This window comes from Bemisia tabaci, chromosome 8 (genome assembly GCF_918797505.1).
Source record: "Bemisia tabaci chromosome 8, PGI_BMITA_v3".
NCBI lineage: Eukaryota > Metazoa > Arthropoda > Insecta > Hemiptera > Aleyrodidae > Bemisia > Bemisia tabaci.
In genome coordinates, this window is record NC_092800.1 from 13,355,070 (window position 1) to 13,372,925 (window position 17,856).

Genomic DNA, 17,856 nt, shown 5'->3' on the forward strand with positions numbered 1-17,856 from the left:
TGGAAAAGACATACTGTCCTGACCACAGGACACATTGAATGTCCAGGTGCCATAGAAGGGATGAGGAGAAATCCAGATCAAAAATATGGGGCAGATGACAAAATGATTGAGCAGCTAGAAGGAGATGCCTAACAATCAAGGGTAAAACAGCGAGAAGGGGCTTGATAATCTTCCGGTGACTCATGAGGAATTAGTAGGAGCAGCTTTAAATAGAGTTATTTGTGGGAAAAATTAATTTTTTTCCTGGAAATTTTAAAGCGTTCTGTAAACAAGACCTTTAAGGTGAGTCTTAAACTTTTACGGTGGAATGTGGAACACTGAAATGAATCTGCTCTGATTCTACACCAAATATTAGTTTTTTCAACGGAAAAAAAGTCTAAAAATTCTGGGAAAATTCAAATAGGTGAAAAGATTAGTTTTCTTGACTGATTTTTAGACTGCTCTAGAACCTTTACTTTTCATTTCATCCTTCTGCTCTTTGACTCAGTATCCACCAGACCAAGGTGGGAACAGTCTTTTTTGTCATCTACCTTGGCTCTGAAAAAAGTGAAATACCATTCCATACACTTAGAATAGGTTGTCTAACTAATAGTGCAGCCTGATTGAAATTAAGTTACACTTATCTAATTATAAAAAGAAAAACGCTCTATGGACTTATACTTTGGTCTTGTTTTCTCATGAACCTCCAGTCAAGTAATTCATTGCTTCTTCTATTATCGTGCATAGTGATGTGGTCTATTTCAAAATGAGAGGTAGCATATTTGTTGCCCGAGGGCTGAGATGAAATAAAAACTGTGGAAAAATTAGGCAAGATTTCATGGGTGTGCAGGGTTGCCACAGAATTTAGAAAATAAAATGTCTTAAAATCCCCCGGTCATGTTTTGGTACATTCCCTGATAATGGCAGATATGCCAGATGGTTAAAAGACATAATTTTAAATCTTTTTTGGGCAAATATTGTTTTACGAAACGTCCACCCCATTCTGGAAAGAAAATAAAGGTGCCTTAACAATTTTTCCCGAACATTTCAACGTTTTACCAGACTTTCAAAAGTCCCTGACTATGGCAACCCTGTGTGAGTCATGCTATTAAGCAGGAGCTATAAGGCATTGCGCTGGATAAAGATCTACAGCATCTTCAATGTTTCAATCTCAGGGAAAGAGACTGGGGTCGTACCCTGTAACAAAATATTGCTCATCAGGATCATCAATTGATAGGCACAAACCCTTAAGCACCACACTCGACAATCTATCACAACCAGAGTGGAGAGCTTTCACTTTTAACTGGTAACCAAGTACAAATCTAGTCGATGAATTCAGAAAAACTCTACAAAGCTTATGAGCACTGCTTGTAAGTCGCAACGGTGTTACCGACTCGCTGGGTGATGGTGCGGCATGTCCTCTGGTATCCGCCGCTGGATTCGTGCGGGTGGTGGAATTGCTGAGCGTGATGGTGCGCCTGATGGTGAGCTTGATGGTGAGCCTGATGGTGGTGATGATGGTGGTTACCGCCGCCACCGCCAAAATGTCCGCCGAAGAACGACCCACCATCCCCGAACTGCTCCTGGTCTTGCATGTGGAATTGATCGAACATTCCTTCCTGCAATCACGTGAAATCAAAATGATAGGGATTTTAAAATTTTAAGATTTATCATTGAGAAAACCAAAATATTGAGATTTTTTTGTGGAAAATCAGGGTTGCCACTAAAATTGAAAATATCCTCCATGTGGAGGAGATCTTGTTTTGCAACAACATTTATTTAAATGGTTTTTTAAGCATCCACAACTTTGTGTATTAATTTTATCACGTTTTGGTGTTATTTCTCATTTAATTAGAAGAGAGGCTGGTAAACTAGAAATATTTGGAACTATAGATACAAATTTTAAGAGCAGCCCAAGACAATGATAACAGTGGAAAAACAAGGATGAAAAAAGGGGAAACAAGGCTAAAAATACACAATTAATGAAACCCGAGACGTTTCAACTCAAAACTGAGTCATTTTCAGTCGGAAACAATAAAAATTTAAAAGAAAAACGATAAAAAACCTGAGCCCTACATGGTGGTGTCCGGGATCTGAGAGAAAGAGAAAATTGATAACCTCGATATTTGGAACGTCAAATATACTCATAAAAACAAATAAAGGTGACTCAACAATTTTACCCTCACACTTTCATCATTTACCTGACATTTCAGTTTGAAACACAGCTGACAGATCATTTAAAATTCCATATCATGCTGATCATGGCCACTGTTCAGCATGACATCACAATTTGATTCAAAGAGAGTACATTTCGAGAGAGTACTGTATTTGCAGCCATTTTTTAAGTTTTGCCCCTACTACCTAAGTTTAAGGAAATATGTTGCCTCTTTTTTCGTCAGTCCTGGAGAAGTTCTCTCATTGGATCAAAATACGTCCAGATGTGGCACGATTTCTTTCAAAAATCTTTTGGTCAAAAGAATGAGCTTACATTGAAAAAATCATCAAAGCTGAAGTGTTGCCTGTGCTTTTCAGCATGTCCATGGTGATGGAAACTTCCGCCTCCTCCGTTGCCGTGAGAGCTGAAGAAGAATGTTTGACCACTACCGAAGTCATCGTCAAAGGCACTGAAAATATCATCGAAGTTGAATGTGTGATGTCGCGGTTGACCTCCAGTTTCAAACGAGGCTGAGCCAAACTGATCATACTGCTTCCTCTTGTCAGGATCCGATAGGACTTCGTATGCTGTGAACACAATGTTAACATTATATACATACTTTTCTATTTTGAACATGAAAAACACATGGATCAAAAAGGCTTCAAAGACAACAACTCAGGACATGATCATAACAAAATGAAATGGATGGTCCATTATGGAGCCTTTTTTGATGTCGAGGCTCTGGGAAATTCCTTCCTGTGGAATTTTCTTCTCATTTTTTTTCTAATTTATAACCGTCCTTTAGGACAAGAGATTTATATTCACACCCTCTAAACTTTTATTAGAGAAATTTTTGCCAAAACAGTACATTTTGACTAACAAACAAGCACACTTGCTCTTCATTCAATTTTTGAACTGCCTCTAGGAGGACATTCCTCTCCGATCTCTCTGGTTAATCAATTTATTATTTTGCTATTTTTGAGTCACTTCTGTATACATTTTTGTTACTTTATTTTGGTATTCTAGTTTTAATTTAAGTTTATATCATCAAAACTTATCTCGACCTTATTGCCGTCTCGTTTTGGTCTTTGTTTTTGTAATATTGTCTAGCTGATGGGTCTTTATGCCCCGTTGATACTGTAAATAAATTAATAAACTTTACTTTGAGTCTGAGACTTCCACTGAAAACTCTCTCCAAAGTTCTAAGGAATAAGTAGCCAGTATTTCAGTTCATTTTTAGAGGTTAACAGTTACCGAAGTACCCTGCAGCCCGATTATTGAAACTATGTCAGCATGAAAAGACAAGACTTAGCCCCATCTTAACCATGCAATATATTGCATCTCGATGTCTTGTCGGGCTGCTTTGAGCTTTCAATATTCCGGCCCCTGGAAAAGGCAAATTTCAGAATAGAATTTTAAATGCCCCTGGCTCATCATATCAGCATAAAAAACGAATAATTTTTGCAAAATTATGACGGTGCGTAAATAAAAGCAAAAAGGGTCATAACTGTGAAAATCTTTGAGGGAAGGGGTCTTGAAATGGGAAAACGATTTGAAGAATGAGAAGACTAATAACTTTCTGCACCCCTGCTCTCGTACTCCCTGATGAAAATAGCCTTCCTAAAATTAACTTCAGGTGAAAAGTAGGATACAATTTTAATGTAGCCATAGTGTCGGCCTCCTGTGGTGTAGTGGTTGTAGCGCTGGCTCTACAATCAGGAGGTCCCGGGTTCGATTCCCGGCTAGGCGACTCGAGTTTGATGGTCTCAAACAACGGTTGCCTTGGGCTGGTACATGGTAGGGACGGAGGGGGGAGGGGCTCTTACTGGAAGCGCTAGGATTACCACTTGTGTGGTATTTGAAGTAGTAAAAAAAAAAAAAAAAAAAAAAAAAAAAAGTTTATACAGCCATTATTTTCAGTTAAATACGTACCTTGAGCAATTTTTTGGAACTTCTGCTCTGCTCCCTCCTCTTTATTCTTGTCTGGGTGCCAGCGCTTTGCTAAATGCCTGAATGCTTTTTTTATTTCTTTTTCGGAGGCATTTTTCTTGACGTTCAGGACTTCATAGTAATCGTCCTCCGTTAGACAAACAACAACCATCAGTGATAGACAGAAAAGGAAGTACCACAGCTGGAGTGCCGGTAACTTGAGATTTTTCATCAAATCCATTTTGGTTAGGAAAATTTAATTCACCTGAAAAACAAGAGCAAAGAGAATTGGATTAAATCTGTAGATGAGAGGGTGGAAAGAAACTTTGCTCATAACTTTCAGAGTACAATATATCACCACTTCAACACACCTGTGATTAATTATGAATTGTGTTGTAGTAAGAGTGTGTTGTGAAAAAAACTGAAAACAAGCTGCAACCCCTTTCAAAAGAGAAGCCCCATTGTTTAAACGAATTTCAGATGAGCTTGGAACATTAACAATTAACTCAGATAATCACAGAGAGGTGTAAAGTTTCACCTCCTGCGAGTCGATCGTTGAATCGTTAGTAGCAATTGATCCTGATTGGTGAATCCTTATCTTAACATTGCTGTTGACCGATGATGATCATTTGATATTGATTCAACAAGCGAGCCGCTGGATGAGGTTCTACACTACGCAGGCATGAATTGTTCGCGGACTTGAGAGATCATAACCTCCCTTCACACTTCATGTAAGTAGCACTGCATTAGTTTTCAAGGAGTGTTCACTGTTGCAAAGCAGGGGAAAACAGAAGCAATCTGGTACTTACGATGGATTAGATAAAGAATCTATGGGGATTGGGGAATAAAGTTACTACTGGCTGATTCTTCCTTTCTCTTTGATTGGGACTGATGGAGCGAGATGAGTTGACAAGGTAATTCGCGCTACAGTGCTCGATTCATCAGATACAACCCTGATGATAGACACTTGTGTAAACAAGTGTCAACACTTTGACGCATCATTATTTTCACATACAGGACTGTCTTTAAAATTTAGTTGACACAGATTGAATTTTCTTGAAGACACGAGATGCCCGAACAGTTTTAGAAGGTAAGATGAGCTGATAATGAGACTTGTGAAGAGTTGATACTTGAAAGGAAAAGAGCTGGTATTTCACAATCTAAGCTGGGTGGTGCAAATTTTTCGAACAAATTTATAAGATCCTTACCTAATTTTTTGATTCTGATTTGGACGGCCGAGAAAGAATGAAACTGACAAAAGGTTATAGTAGTGTAGCAGTGATAAGGGTGCAGGAACGAAAAACGAAATTTTTCACGACGCGACGTGCTAGCAATCACAAACGAGCAAAACTGAAGTTCGCAAGTGTGAAAGGTATACGTGTTTTAAATTCAGACAGCTGACACACAAATGCTAACGAGTACACAAAAAATTACATTCACATTTCAAGGTGCACGCGATTGTAGGTTCTAGAATTGGATTTGTGTACAAAATAATGTAGTTCTTATCACCAAGGACTGGCCGTATTCCTCCGCGCTTGCGTCAGGTGTCTGATTTTACTTGGTTCTATCTGATTGGTCGCTCGCATTGGCGGGAATAACCGAGATTATTCAAATGGTTTTCCGCATTGGATAGTTGACGCACTGCACGTGATGAATCATTTGACAGGTGTTTCGAGTTTGACGTATAGACGTAAGTACGTGGCTTCCGCCACTTAAAATTTCGATGAAAAAACTACAAAACCACGTATGTACCTCCATTAGGGACATTGTAGATTTCTTTCACATTTCACTTCTGAAGAATGACTGTTCATCGTTATTACTATGCTACATTTTTGGTGATTTTTTTAACCTTTCAAGAATGTTCCTTCAACAATGTCTACAATATTCTTTTGTAAATGAGGAGAAGAGCGAAGTTTTGGAAACGTTGATATCATAATACTCTTAACTTAAGGTGCTAAATAGTAACTACATGATTGGAAGAAAAAGTCCTCTAATATCTCTAAGTCTGGAAATCAACCTCTAACCAAGGTGTAGGTGTTTACAATTAATATTGGTTACATGGCAAAAATGCAAATGATCATTGGTGCAATTTAACTTCCATCTAATCTGTACCTATTCCAAATACTTGGTTATAACTTGTTCAAGAGTTGATTTTCAAACTTCCTATTGTGTGGATCATTCTCTACATAAGATTCTAAGGAAAAAACAAGTTGCATTTTCGTCTTGCTCACAGTCGGACTTTGTCTAGTGAGCCATTGGCTGGTTATACAACAGTTTTAACTGTTCTGCAATTAGGAGGCTTTCAGTGCTTATGGGTGGGAAAACTACAGAATTAAAAATCTTGGTTTGCAGGGCTGCAAACTTCTTGTCATCTTGTACTTTCTTTGTACAAGAAAAACCATTTCTTAAAACTTTGAAGCCATGTTTCGTCTCTTTTCAAAAAATAAAATAGAAGCGGAGATTTTAAGACAATGCAACTGCAATTCACAAATCTATAGTTCCAATGTTGTTTTGCAGTAAGAGTACTCTTAATTGAAAAAAAAATTCTGAAATATTTGTGATTAGAAAGGAGCAAAGTGAGTCACCAAAAGTTCAGAAAAATGCCAGGAAACACTGAGACAATACTTGAGTAGTGAGAAAAATTGTAGAGGTTTTTATAAAAAGCAAGAGAAATAAATCGCTGCCAAAAGTTATGAAGAAAATATAAAAAAATTTATTATCACATTATTGAGTAAATTTTAATACTTATTAACCTTTAAATAAAGAGAACCATGCCTTCCTGAAAATTCAGAGGAACAGAACTCGGAAACTTTCAGTACAAAAATTGTCATATAAACATGACAAAATAAAAACAAAATTAAAACAAAGTAGATGGATTAAAAACATTATGAAAGCCAAATGGGTTATTTTAAACGTTGGTAACTTCAACATGTACTGAAGTTCACTTCAGTGAAAAGAGGCATTGGTGTAGAGAGTTAGAGATGAACGTAAATTATGAGAAATAAAATAATTAATCGACAGTGTGAAAATTGCCCCTCCAGGAAGGGATAGCTTCAATTTGATGCAGTGAGCAGTAAGTATAATCAAAAAGAAACAGGGGAAAGAATTGAAATAAATATGCCCTGATTGTAACTTTGCTTTCAATGGAATAATTCTGTCATTAATCTTCCCTTGACATTCTCCCTTAAAACTTGTTCCTAGAAAGCTCTATTGTTTACATTACTTTCTTATTCTTATGAGAAAAATCCTAATATGTCATGCTTTTTAATGGAGAGAAAGAGAGAATTCACACAAAACAAAAGGTAGAGAATGATCACAAGTGGGAAAACTCATTTTTGTCTCATGATCTACCAGACAAATTTCTGACTTTTAAATTATGAAAATTGAACAAATTACCTAGATCTTTGAATTCAATTAGAAGCTAAAATGTCGTTTAGAGAAACTATTTACTTTGACAAAAACACTGTTTAACTTTTGAGTGGATTCAATCTAGTATAACATTAGATGATGAGCATCATCAAGGTGGTATGACGGCAAAAATACTCAAGCACAGATACATTGATGACTGCAAAACCAAATTTTCAAGTTTAGAACATCAGTTTAAACTTTCAACTGGTCAGCAGACTCAATACAATCATAAAACTTAAAACTTGTTATTCTGAATAATACAAAAGCACTTCTTACCTCCTCCGTTCATCGAAGGCTTCAATTCTCTCAGAGTCAGATCAACAGCACTTGAATTGCGTAGAAATAGAAACAATTACAAGTCATCAAACAAGTCTTGTGTGCTGTACATCAATTGATTATGACTTGATACTTCCGGAGATTCTTTAGTCTCTGGCTCATCATACTTCTTGGACTCCGCGGGTGGAGACGAAGGTTGTTGTGCAGAGCTAGGTCCAGGCTCAGCAGGATCTACGATCATCGATTCACTCTTGGTTGATTTTATTGTTTGTGTCGATGGTACCCTCCTGCTTAAAACCAGAACTGGCGAGTTCTGCGAATCATCCAAGGCGAAATTCTCCATTGAATTCTGAGAATTTGATTTCTGGGAGTTGGTTGCGTTTGATTCAACTTCTGCTTCATTTTCTGGTTCTTCCTCCGTATCCACATCCGTTTCTGAATCGTATGGATTGCTTGTGGTTGGTTGATCATTTTTTGAGCTTTCATCAAAGTTTTCAAGGATGGATGAGTGACTCAGCAAAACATCTACAAATAAAATCAGAGGTGTGTCAGTTTAGCACGAGGAGGCTGATTGTTTTTGGAGAAAGGAGGTTTTTTAAATGAAAATGCAAAACGTCGTTGAGAACGTTTTTAAGAATTAAAAGTACTTACAGCTTTGGAGGTAGTCATACTAGATGTAAAAAGTTTGGGAAAGTATTGATAATTTTTAAAACAATTAATTGCCTACTATTGTAATGGTTATTTGCAAAAATCAGAATGAAATATTCCTATTAGAAGTTTTACTGCAATGCTTGATTCGGGAGTTCTTTTGGACCGATTTCAACAATGCTTGATTCTGGTAATAGTTATTGATGTCTTAATGTTCACGAAACTGTCAAAGTTCCAAATTTTCTCTCTTTCCTGCTGTGGAAGCCAAATTTTCTTGGAGGGTTTTTATAATTCCTTCATTTTCTGATTCCCTGATTTTGTTTCTTCTTTATCTCAATTTTCTTAGTTTCTCTCTGGCTCCAAAATTTCCAAATTCTCTGACTTCCCTACACCTTCTGGCAGAATATCCGCTTGGAGTGTTCTCCTTTCAATAACGCTTAACTGAACCTTGAACAAAATTTCCACTTCTACAGATTGCTATATGATGGTGATATCTTTGTTACAAGGAAAAATACATGAATAATTTAAAACTAATGACTAATAATTTCCTTGGAAATTACCTAAAATAATTTAGATACCTACCTTTAACATTAAATCTGTTATCTAATTTTTTGTGCAAGGAACAAATTTTATCCTTTTCAGCATTCAGGATGTGTAGGAAGTTTTGGTACAAATTCTTCTCTTCCTCCTCGATTAAAGCTGGATATGACTCTAATCTATGCCGCAAATTATTTTGAACTGTAAAAGAGAGAGAGAGAGAGAAATTAAACAGATTAGCAATAATTCAAATGATCTGTAAAAAAAGATCAAAGAAAACAAGGTATTTACAAGGTGTCGACTAAAATTTCATTTCGGATTTTCCTGAATTTCAAATGAAATTTCCTGATTTTTTATGCGAATAAATAGATACTTGTTTGATTTTACAAACTGACATATTTGATGAATTGAATCAAATGTTTCGCTCTTGCAAGTGCTTAACTGAATGTAGTTGAAAAAGGCTTTACGCACTCAGAATTGTCTGATCCATGACCGATTTTTTGGATATTTTCCTGATGACATCGAATTCCCTAATATTTTCCAGATTATCTGGTGCTTACTGACAGAAGACATGCTAGTACAGCTTAGAATACTTTATAACATATTTTTCCTTGAAATTTCTTGTAAAAACTCTGTTATATACCAGCAAGTTTGAAAGTAACCTCCGAAGTCAACTCCTCCTGGGATTTAAAAATAAAAATAAAAAATTCACTAAAAACTGCTTTTGAAGGTATATTATCATATGAAAAGGTTTGAATTTTCATCTTCATGCGACAGGACTCAGAATTCTTACATCTTTGATATTTCTTTACATACCTGTTTGATGGGCAGCTATTGAATTTTTCAGTGTTGCGATGCGTTTGTTCAATTTTTTATTGGTGCTTAGTAGAATATCGATAAATTCATTGGCTATATGCGGGATTGGAATCTGCAAACATAACAAAACAGATTAAGATAGAAATTGATTTTGGACGAATTTGGTTTTTCCAGACAGTCATGACGGACAAGGGACAGCATTTGAATTAAATGAAAGATTCCAAATGTTGAGGGTAAGAGGAGTTACTTAAACTAACCACTATGGGCAGAGATCTCCCAGTGAAGGTTGTTTCCTATCCATATCCATCGCTGATTGAGGCTATTAAAAAAACACAATATTCGCCTTCAGGTACAAAAGTTATCCTTTTATTCAGTGATTTCATCTCCTCATGGAATATTTAGAGTAGAATATTTCCTAGAGGCCTACCAATGAGGTCCCTGACAACGGCTAGGTGAAAAATTTTTTTGGGGAAAAAATGCGTTAAAAAAGACCAAATTGATATGGTATATGATTGTTCACAGAAAAAAGGACCTAATTCCACAAAAAATTAAGATTGAGCTACTGACACCAGAGCAATGGAGCAAGAGGAATGTTCTACAAACGCATGAAGACTTAAACCGCTTGAAAATATTAGTCCAAACAGGTATGGCCATTTAAAAAGTTTCATCCGCCGTTTTCATGTGCAAAAATTCCGGCTTTTATTGCAACTTCGAGCAATATATAAACACAAAAAAATGAACTAAACTACCTGTAACTTATTCTTTAGGATAGTAAATGAAGTTCTCTTGCAAAATCTCAAGATCCAATTTTTTCGACTCACCTCGATAAAAATCACTTTACAGAATAATTCGCCTCTGTTAATCAAGTCGCTTTTCCCCAAGGACAGTCACATAATCGATGGCCAAGAGGCAAAATTACGCAACTCCATTGCAGTGTTTCAAAATTTCCCCTCCTATTTAATTTTTTCTAAGAGACACAGCCTACTTCATGACTTAAAATTTACACGGAATATTCTATTTGCAGAGAGGAAAAATCAAGGAATCGAAAAATTATAGAATAAAAAAATTACATTTTCCAAGGAAAAAATTAAGAATGACAGGAGTCCTGCAACATCGGAAACGGATATTTATAGTTTCGTACTTTAGACATCCATGCTGATGGTAAAATTGCACACATGCGTACCTCCGTTTACGTAGTTGCAGACTTTTTGTTATACTTTATCTTTTATACCTATGGTAAACAAGTCAACGTAATTTCTTCCAGCAGACTTCCTGTAGTGCCTACTTTATTTTCTACAGGGAAAACTACCAAATGTCTTTTCTTAAAAACTTCTGTGATTTTTTCTCTCTAGGTGCAAAATATTCTGTGTAATACTGTGTGTCCCCTTTTAAGACATGAAATGGAAGCAGGGATTTTGAAACACCGCAAATGATAAACACATTTTTGCAGTGTTACTATCAATATTGACGTGTACTATAGCTCCACAGAGAGGCATTCTCTGTAAAAACGTATTATTAAATATGAAACAATAACTTACACTTTCTAATGCGATACTGCCGAATTTAATCTTCAGATCACCATCTACTTTTTTCTTCCATGTGAAAGAGCTTTTATCTAAAGTATATGAGGCGGAAGATTCTGTAGTAGAGGTCAACATTTTCAGAGTTTCTTGAAAGTAGTCCTCTTCAGTCTTTCCGAGTAATTTACTCCATAATGAGATTTGCTCCGGCCCAAACTGAAACACGAATTGAGGTCTGATAAGATAATACTTTAAATTAAGACAAAATATTCATGAAAATTGCAGACAAGGAATTTTAAGACCATTCTTTGCAGTTAATTTACTCTGTGGAAGAGTATGGTTAAAATGAAGATGTAGAAATATGTAATTTTAATTTTGTTGAATGAAGAAAGAACATCTCGCCGTTTCCCTAACGAAGGCACTTAACTTCATTCCAGGGTTGCAAAATTGGCTGTATCAGTTTGATTTTTGTTACAAAAATGTGATTGTTCAGTTTTTGTTCAAAATTTAGCTGATTTTCGCATGTGATTAGAGGAAAAAACCAGTAAAAACCATGTAAACCAGTTGATTTTTCTTTCTTTCTTTTAGCGAATGAGTGAAAGAAACAATAGAGAAATAAAACACATAAGGAGGGCGGGGGGGAGGGGGTCGATTAATTTTTTTTGTGAGTGATAAAATGGACCCATTTGAACAAAAGAAAAAAATACTAGCCGCCCTGGATGAGTAATTATTATGCAAGCTTAAACATAGGTAATAAAATTAAAATCCAATAAACTTATCTCCTTATCTATAGGATCAATCATGATTACTGAGATGACATATGGAGCAGTATTTTTGAAAAGACTGGTCAGATCTACATGGTGGAGGGAATGGAGAGGGGGGGGTTGCAGAGCTGTAACATCCATACACTTGAAGTTAGATAAGATCAGTATAACCTTAATTTCAACACAAGCTAGATGTGAGTTCATAAAGTTAAGTTTCATCATAAAAATGAGTACTGATGAAAAAAAAGTTTTTTTAACAGGTGCATCCGGACTTCTGGGGAGAGCTATATACAAAAAGTTTAAGTCAGGAGGATGGGATATTCAAGGGACTGCTTTCACCAGGTAAGTTATGAGAGCTGTTTGGTTTTTAGGTTAGCTGAAGGGCAATGGTTGCTAAGATGATCATTGTATAAACATGACCCAACAGCGCAATACAGTAAATGTACATGATGCTTTCCAATACAGTAAAATTTTTTGAAAAATGAAAATTTGAAATTAAAGGTACAATATTTTCGGTTTGGATGATCTCTGTAAAAATAATTGAGAAATATTTTTTATCCTGCTAAACAATAGCACTTTAGGTGCCCATGGAAAATAGTTCTAAAAGCTTTGGAGACACCTGTTGCTCATGAATACCTCATGCCCATTGTTGGGGGGTGATATTTTTGATGGTAAATACAGAAAATGAACATATGGCAACTGTGCTCTTAAAATTGCCATTCATGATTGGTATTTTCTTTTTTTGAGAAAACTGACTCTCATTACTGCATGAAATTCTTGGGGAATTATCTGCTGGGGGAGGGGGGGGGGAGGACTCAGAAGATTTTAAGTATGAGTACTGATTAGTTCATCATGAAAAAAATTAAATTTTACAGGCCATTAAAACACCATGATGTAAAAATGTCTAGCTGATTGGACCATTACAATAAGATGATTTGGATTGCATTTGGCAAAAAGGAACCGGTGCGATTACAGTGTTTCCAAATTCGTGCGACTTCTTCTTTTCTTTCATAGATACCTAAGATATGTACCGTAATCAAATTCACACAATTATTTTGCTTTAAAATTAACAATTTTTTGTGTGGAAGAAAAAACCATTCGCTATTCTGGGATATTTTTTAGATACTTATAAAGAAGCGCAACATTTTTACAACACTGTAATCATGCTGGTTCCTTTTTGCTAAATGCGATCCATCTATGATAGTATTAAAAGTTAATGGATCATTAATCCAATCAATAATTTTAAATTCCCAATTAAAAAAAATCTCCAAAAAATATATGATGATATACGTACAAGGGAAAGATTGGAAGTAGAGAGGAAAAAGGAAGGTGAGCTCTGCAAATTAAAAATGAAAATGAGGAAAAGATACACAGCCTCAGCATATTAAAGATACCTTAATGATGGATAGGTAAATTGATAATTTCTTACAGGGTTACCGAGGATTTGATAAAAGTGGACATAACAAACGAAAAGGAGCTGAAAGACACGGTTGCAAAATTTCAACCAAAATTCATAATCCACTGTGCGGCTCAAAGGTTTCCCGATAAATGCGATAAAAATCCCAAGGAGGCAGAGCTGCTGAATGTGACAGCGACCGAATACATTGCTGCAATTGCACGTAAGTATTTGTTCTTCAACTGTTGGGAGGAATAAAATCGTCAAGGATACAGAAAATTCGACCCAGTTATCTATGTTGTGCATACCTGGTGAAATTAGAAATTTTAGAGGAGGAAGTGTTAGATGATACATGAGAGCATTTACCAAGACTTTAAAGTTGACGGTAAACATGTCAGCAAACGCACACAAAAATTGAAGAACTTAACTTTTGTCTAAATTTGAGTAATAATTGGACTGCATTTTGTAATTTCTGGCCCGGTTAAAAACAACGCATGTGCCATTAGTTTCCCTGAGTACATAAGTGCTTTTTCAGATGAGCCAGACTTTATAGTTCCTAATTGCAAAATGCGGTCCAATTAATACCTGAGATACTATGAGTTAAGGACAAGGAGATATGAGGTTCCGCACTTTTGCCATCGATTTGTGAGCATTTTTCCAAACAAAGAGACTGTGGATTACTCTTTTTGAAAATGATACTATCGACTTAAGTTTTTTCCCATGAAGGTTCTTTCCAAGTACGATCGTGTATTTTGAGGATGAATATTACTTAATTAGATTGCATTTGACCTACTTTTCAGAACAAAGAATGATTCCCTTGATATTCATCAGCACAGATTATGTCTTCGATGGAAAAAATCCTCCCTATCAGCCAATCAGCGAACCGAATCCAGTGAATCTTTATGGTAAAACCAAAGCAGAAGGTGAAACGATTACTCTGAGCAAATCTCTGAGTAAGTGCATTTTTGACAATTTTTAAGGAGTATTTTCAGAGACTGTAAAAAATCTAAATAAATCTATTGTAAACAATCTGATAAGATATATTAATATTTTTCAATAATTATAAGAATATTTTTCCAGCGAACAAATGGAAAACTTCAATTCTCATATTTTTCTGATCAAATACTTATCGTTAGACTGACTCCCAGGAACAGAACCATCAGTCAATCAAGGCAACTCCCTTGCTTTCAAAATTGGACTTAAAATCCTGAATTTTTTTTCTAATATCCACGGTGAAACCACCAGACCATGTATATTGTTTGCAGTGTTTAAAAATCTCTGCTCCCATTTTCTTTTTTTGAAGAGGAACAAATCAATATCATTTGTTGAAGTTTTCACAGAGCTTTCTCCTCACAGAGAAGAAAAATCACGGAAGTATTCAGGAATTGACACTGAGTAGTTTTCCAGTTGCAAAATAAAAAACGACAGAGAGTTTGCAACGTTGCAAACTGAGATACCTGGTGTGGTAGTTTCACTGTCAATATTTAACTGCCACTAAAATATTAAATACGAAGCTTGACACAGAAGTTTCCGTGTGGAAACTTTTGGAGCACATTGAATTAATCTTGTTGCTGTTTTTTTCATGCGATCATGAGTACTTTCAGATTAATTTCTTGTCAATTTAGGTAATGAGTAGGTAACCCTGCAGCAAAGTTTTTTTCTTCCTTGCAGAAAATATAATTTTACGAGTTCCGGTCTTGTACGGACCGGTGACCAGTTTATCAGAAAGTGCAGTGACCTCCCTCCTTCAGAACTTACTGAATACAGAGAAACCAATTACAGTTTCAAACTATGAAAAAAGGAGGCCTGCTCATGTGGATGATATAGCTTCTATTTGCTTTGATTTGCTTCAGCAGAAAATCAAGGTAAGTTCCTTTTCGAGGATCCATTCATTCATTGGTTGAAAAAATATTAGAACATAGACGTGTCTTTGAAAAAATGCCAAAGGCTTTTGAAGTTACTCTCATTTCTAGAGCGGGGAAAAATATATTTTAGAATCGAAGTAGTTGGGAGTATTTTTCAGATTCAGATTAATCAAACTTCATCTTCTAATTTTGGAATAAATCTTGGAAGGAAAGAGTAAATTTTATCCTTTAAAAAAATTGAGGCAAAAGTAATTACCTACTTAAAAAAAACTGACTTGAAAATTTATTTTTTCCGCTTTCATCTTCAGCCCTTAAAGGGCATTATATAACGTCTTTGGTGGACTGCAGATAATCTAAAGCGCAAATATATGGACCTCGGACAGCCAAGACTTTACTGCATTGCCTCCTAGCTCATAGTTAAGGTTCTACCGTTGGATACACCTATGCTGTAAATCCTTGAACAAGAGTTATTTTTTCAGGATCCAGAGCTGAAAGGAATTTTCCAATGGAGCGGTGAAGAAGTCTTTACCAAGTATCAAATGATTCAAGTGATGAGTGAAGTTTTCAACTTAAAAATGGATCACATAACGCCTGATTCGAAGGAACCAGACCCTAGCGCAGCAGCAAGACCATTTGACGTTACGCTTGACTCATCTAGGTTGAAATCGCTGGGAATTCATCATCATACGATTTTCAAGGAAGGAATTAAAAAAGATCTTGCAAAATGGGTGCAAAAATGAGGATGAACATGAGACAATATTCCCACTGCGTGGGATGAGAGGGAGACCACATTATAACAGCGTCTTTTGATTAGAATGACCAGGAGATTCTCTTGGCTTCAAGGCATTTTTCCTTCAAGTTTTGAGACTGACTGATTTTAAACACACTCAGTAAGTACTTAAGGTACGCCAGACTGTGATTTTTTCAGAAATATTAACCTAGATGTTCAGAATTAAATTAAGTATGTTGTGAAAAAATATAGAAACTTGAGTTAAACAGCATTTCTAGCTTGTGAATCTTTGCCTCAAAATAAACCTTAAGGCCATGTAACATTGTTGATAGCAGGTCATCTCAAGTTATAATTGAGACCTCAGCTGGAGCAAGCTGAGCTCAACAGCAGGACTAATAAATGAATGTACTTACGCTAAAAGTAAGTAACTAGAGATGTGTGGGAAATATGGAAGTGCTTGTTTGAGCTGCATTTGAAATAATGTAAAAAAGGGTATGATTCCCTTTGGGAAAATGGAAAGCTGGGATTTTACATTGAATCAAAAGGAACTATTTGTAAATGTCGAAATATGCTTATGTGAACAGGATTTGGGAGTTAAAGAAATTCGTGGGCGGCCACAGAGGTGGCGGCATCGACGCTGATGTCACTGGCACCCTTTAATTCCCTTTCCTTCTCACGACCCTCAACTAGCAAGCACCGTCGTTCCTTCCTACACACCTCTGGTTCCTTTCAGCATAAATAAGTATATCCAAGTGTCCTCTCATTTTTATATTTTTGGTAATCCATGTTATTCCTTCAATAAATAAATCAAACAAAATCTTTGGAAGAGGAGAAAAAACTATGCCGTGTGGATACCTAGTGAGCCTATATGGTGAATCCAGCCCTGAGTTAGTCCCATCATCAGCGTAGCGTAGCTTCCTGATTTCCCGCTGCTGCGATCTAATGAATCAATCCTTGGACTGGTTTGGCAACCTATACAAGATTGGAGGTAGAAAATCGGAAGGCTGCTCCGCACTCATGTGCTGACGATAGGACCAATAAGTAAGGGAATGTGTCCTCAGTTACCTTCCTGATTGGTCGTAACCAAAGTTCTATCAGACAGCACATCTCTCTAAGGGGAAATTTTACTCGCATGAGCTTTCTCTGTCCATAATGAGAATTTTAATTTATAACTAAAGTTGAGCGCATGCTGACCCAAACAAACAAATCCATCTGCATCTTTTTCCAGCAAGGGGCGAGCAACTTTTTTGTTCATCATGATTTTCACTTGACAGCACGTACCTAGGGATGCATACAGCAAAATCAGATTCATGAGCAGTTCTTAAACCAAAAGCTTACCTTTCCAGTCCAGGCGTTGTTCTCTTCTAAGATGGTTAGAGTCCCTTCCCTCTCTCGCCATTCGCTTTTCACTCTAAGTTTGTGGTCAGGGTTGTTGTCGTTGAGGAGACAGCACACATATTTTTGGACGGGATTATCCCCGTTCATTGTCTATTTTAGTGTTGAAGACGAAAGAGTTAGATCTCCATGACGAACACATGTGCAAGGAGCTATGAAAGATGATTGAGAATTGAGAATGGGAAGTGTGGGAAGAAATGAATTGTGCAGTTCGTAGGACCTGGCAGGAACTCTTCTTTGTCGAAGCACTTTTCAAGAGTATCATAAATTGCAAAGGTACTGAAATATCATAATAGTATCTAGTAACTTTACCCAGCGGAGAGAATAGAGGACAATTACAAGAGGAATCAACTAGTATTCGTGAAATTTCAGTCGTTTATAATGCAATTTTCACCGGCAACGGCACTCACTCACTCGTTTCCACGCTTGTTTACAATA

At 36.3% G+C, this 17,856-nt stretch overlaps 3 protein-coding genes across 4 annotated transcripts; 1 reads left to right on the forward strand and 2 right to left on the reverse strand.

Moving 5' to 3' along the window:
* Positions 1 to 5,524, reverse strand: LOC109033855 (dnaJ homolog subfamily B member 9). 2 transcript variants are annotated; one of them, XM_019046678.2, is made up of 4 exons: positions 5,272 to 5,524; positions 4,067 to 4,328; positions 2,468 to 2,721; positions 1 to 1,598 (listed from the first exon to the last, which is right to left on the reverse strand). In XM_019046678.2, exons 2-4 carry the CDS (start codon positions 4,302 to 4,304, stop codon positions 1,335 to 1,337), a joined length of 756 nt encoding a protein of 251 aa, XP_018902223.1. In that variant the 5' UTR covers positions 4,305 to 4,328; positions 5,272 to 5,524; the 3' UTR covers positions 1 to 1,334. The 2 variants fall into 2 exon arrangements, with proteins under 2 accessions (XP_018902223.1, XP_018902232.1); XM_019046687.2 differs by lacking the exon at positions 5,272 to 5,524 and adding an exon at positions 4,873 to 5,112.
* A 1,229-nt stretch (positions 5,525 to 6,753) lies between these two features.
* On the reverse strand, positions 6,754 to 17,837 carry LOC109033846 (DNA repair protein XRCC4). Its single transcript, XM_019046662.2, has 5 exons — positions 17,362 to 17,837; positions 11,287 to 11,484; positions 9,749 to 9,860; positions 8,978 to 9,133; positions 6,754 to 8,272 (listed from the first exon to the last, which is right to left on the reverse strand). Exons 1-5 carry the CDS (start codon positions 17,506 to 17,508, stop codon positions 7,824 to 7,826), a joined length of 1,062 nt encoding a protein of 353 aa, XP_018902207.2. The 5' UTR covers positions 17,509 to 17,837; the 3' UTR covers positions 6,754 to 7,823.
* Positions 12,138 to 16,294, forward strand: LOC109033836 (methionine adenosyltransferase 2 subunit beta). The gene is made up of 5 exons (XM_019046650.2): positions 12,138 to 12,374; positions 13,464 to 13,651; positions 14,229 to 14,381; positions 15,100 to 15,293; positions 15,773 to 16,294. The coding sequence occupies exons 1-5, from the start codon at positions 12,259 to 12,261 to the stop codon at positions 16,031 to 16,033; spliced, it is 912 nt and encodes a 303-aa protein (XP_018902195.2). The 5' UTR covers positions 12,138 to 12,258; the 3' UTR covers positions 16,034 to 16,294.
* Positions 17,838 to 17,856: the final 19 nt, after the last annotated feature.

Excerpts from the sequence above, each read along its gene's own strand:
- LOC109033855 (XM_019046678.2), bottom strand. The coding sequence starts at position 4,304 with ATGGATTTGATGAAAAATCTCAAGTTACCGGCACTCCAGCTGTGGTAC. Across the intron at positions 2,722-4,066 it reads GTTCCAAAAAATTGCTCAAG|CATACGAAGTCCTATCGGAT; the intron begins GTACGTATTTAA and ends TTGTGTTCACAG. Across the intron at positions 1,599-2,467 it reads GCTTTGATGATTTTTTCAAT|GAAGGAATGTTCGATCAATT; the intron begins GTAAGCTCATTC and ends ACGTGATTGCAG.
- LOC109033836 (XM_019046650.2), top strand. The coding sequence starts at position 12,259 with ATGAGTACTGATGAAAAAAAAGTTTTTTTAACAGGTGCATCCGGACTT. Across the intron at positions 13,652-14,228 it reads ATACATTGCTGCAATTGCAC|AACAAAGAATGATTCCCTTG; the intron begins GTAAGTATTTGT and ends CCTACTTTTCAG. Across the intron at positions 15,294-15,772 it reads TGCTTCAGCAGAAAATCAAG|GATCCAGAGCTGAAAGGAAT; the intron begins GTAAGTTCCTTT and ends TTATTTTTTCAG.
- LOC109033846 (XM_019046662.2), bottom strand. The coding sequence starts at position 17,508 with ATGAACGGGGATAATCCCGTCCAAAAATATGTGTGCTGTCTCCTCAAC. Across the intron at positions 9,861-11,286 it reads GCAGTATCGCATTAGAAAGT|ATTCCAATCCCGCATATAGC; the intron begins GTAAGTTATTGT and ends TTATGTTTGCAG. Across the intron at positions 9,134-9,748 it reads AATAGCTGCCCATCAAACAG|TTCAAAATAATTTGCGGCAT; the intron begins GTATGTAAAGAA and ends TCTCTTTTACAG.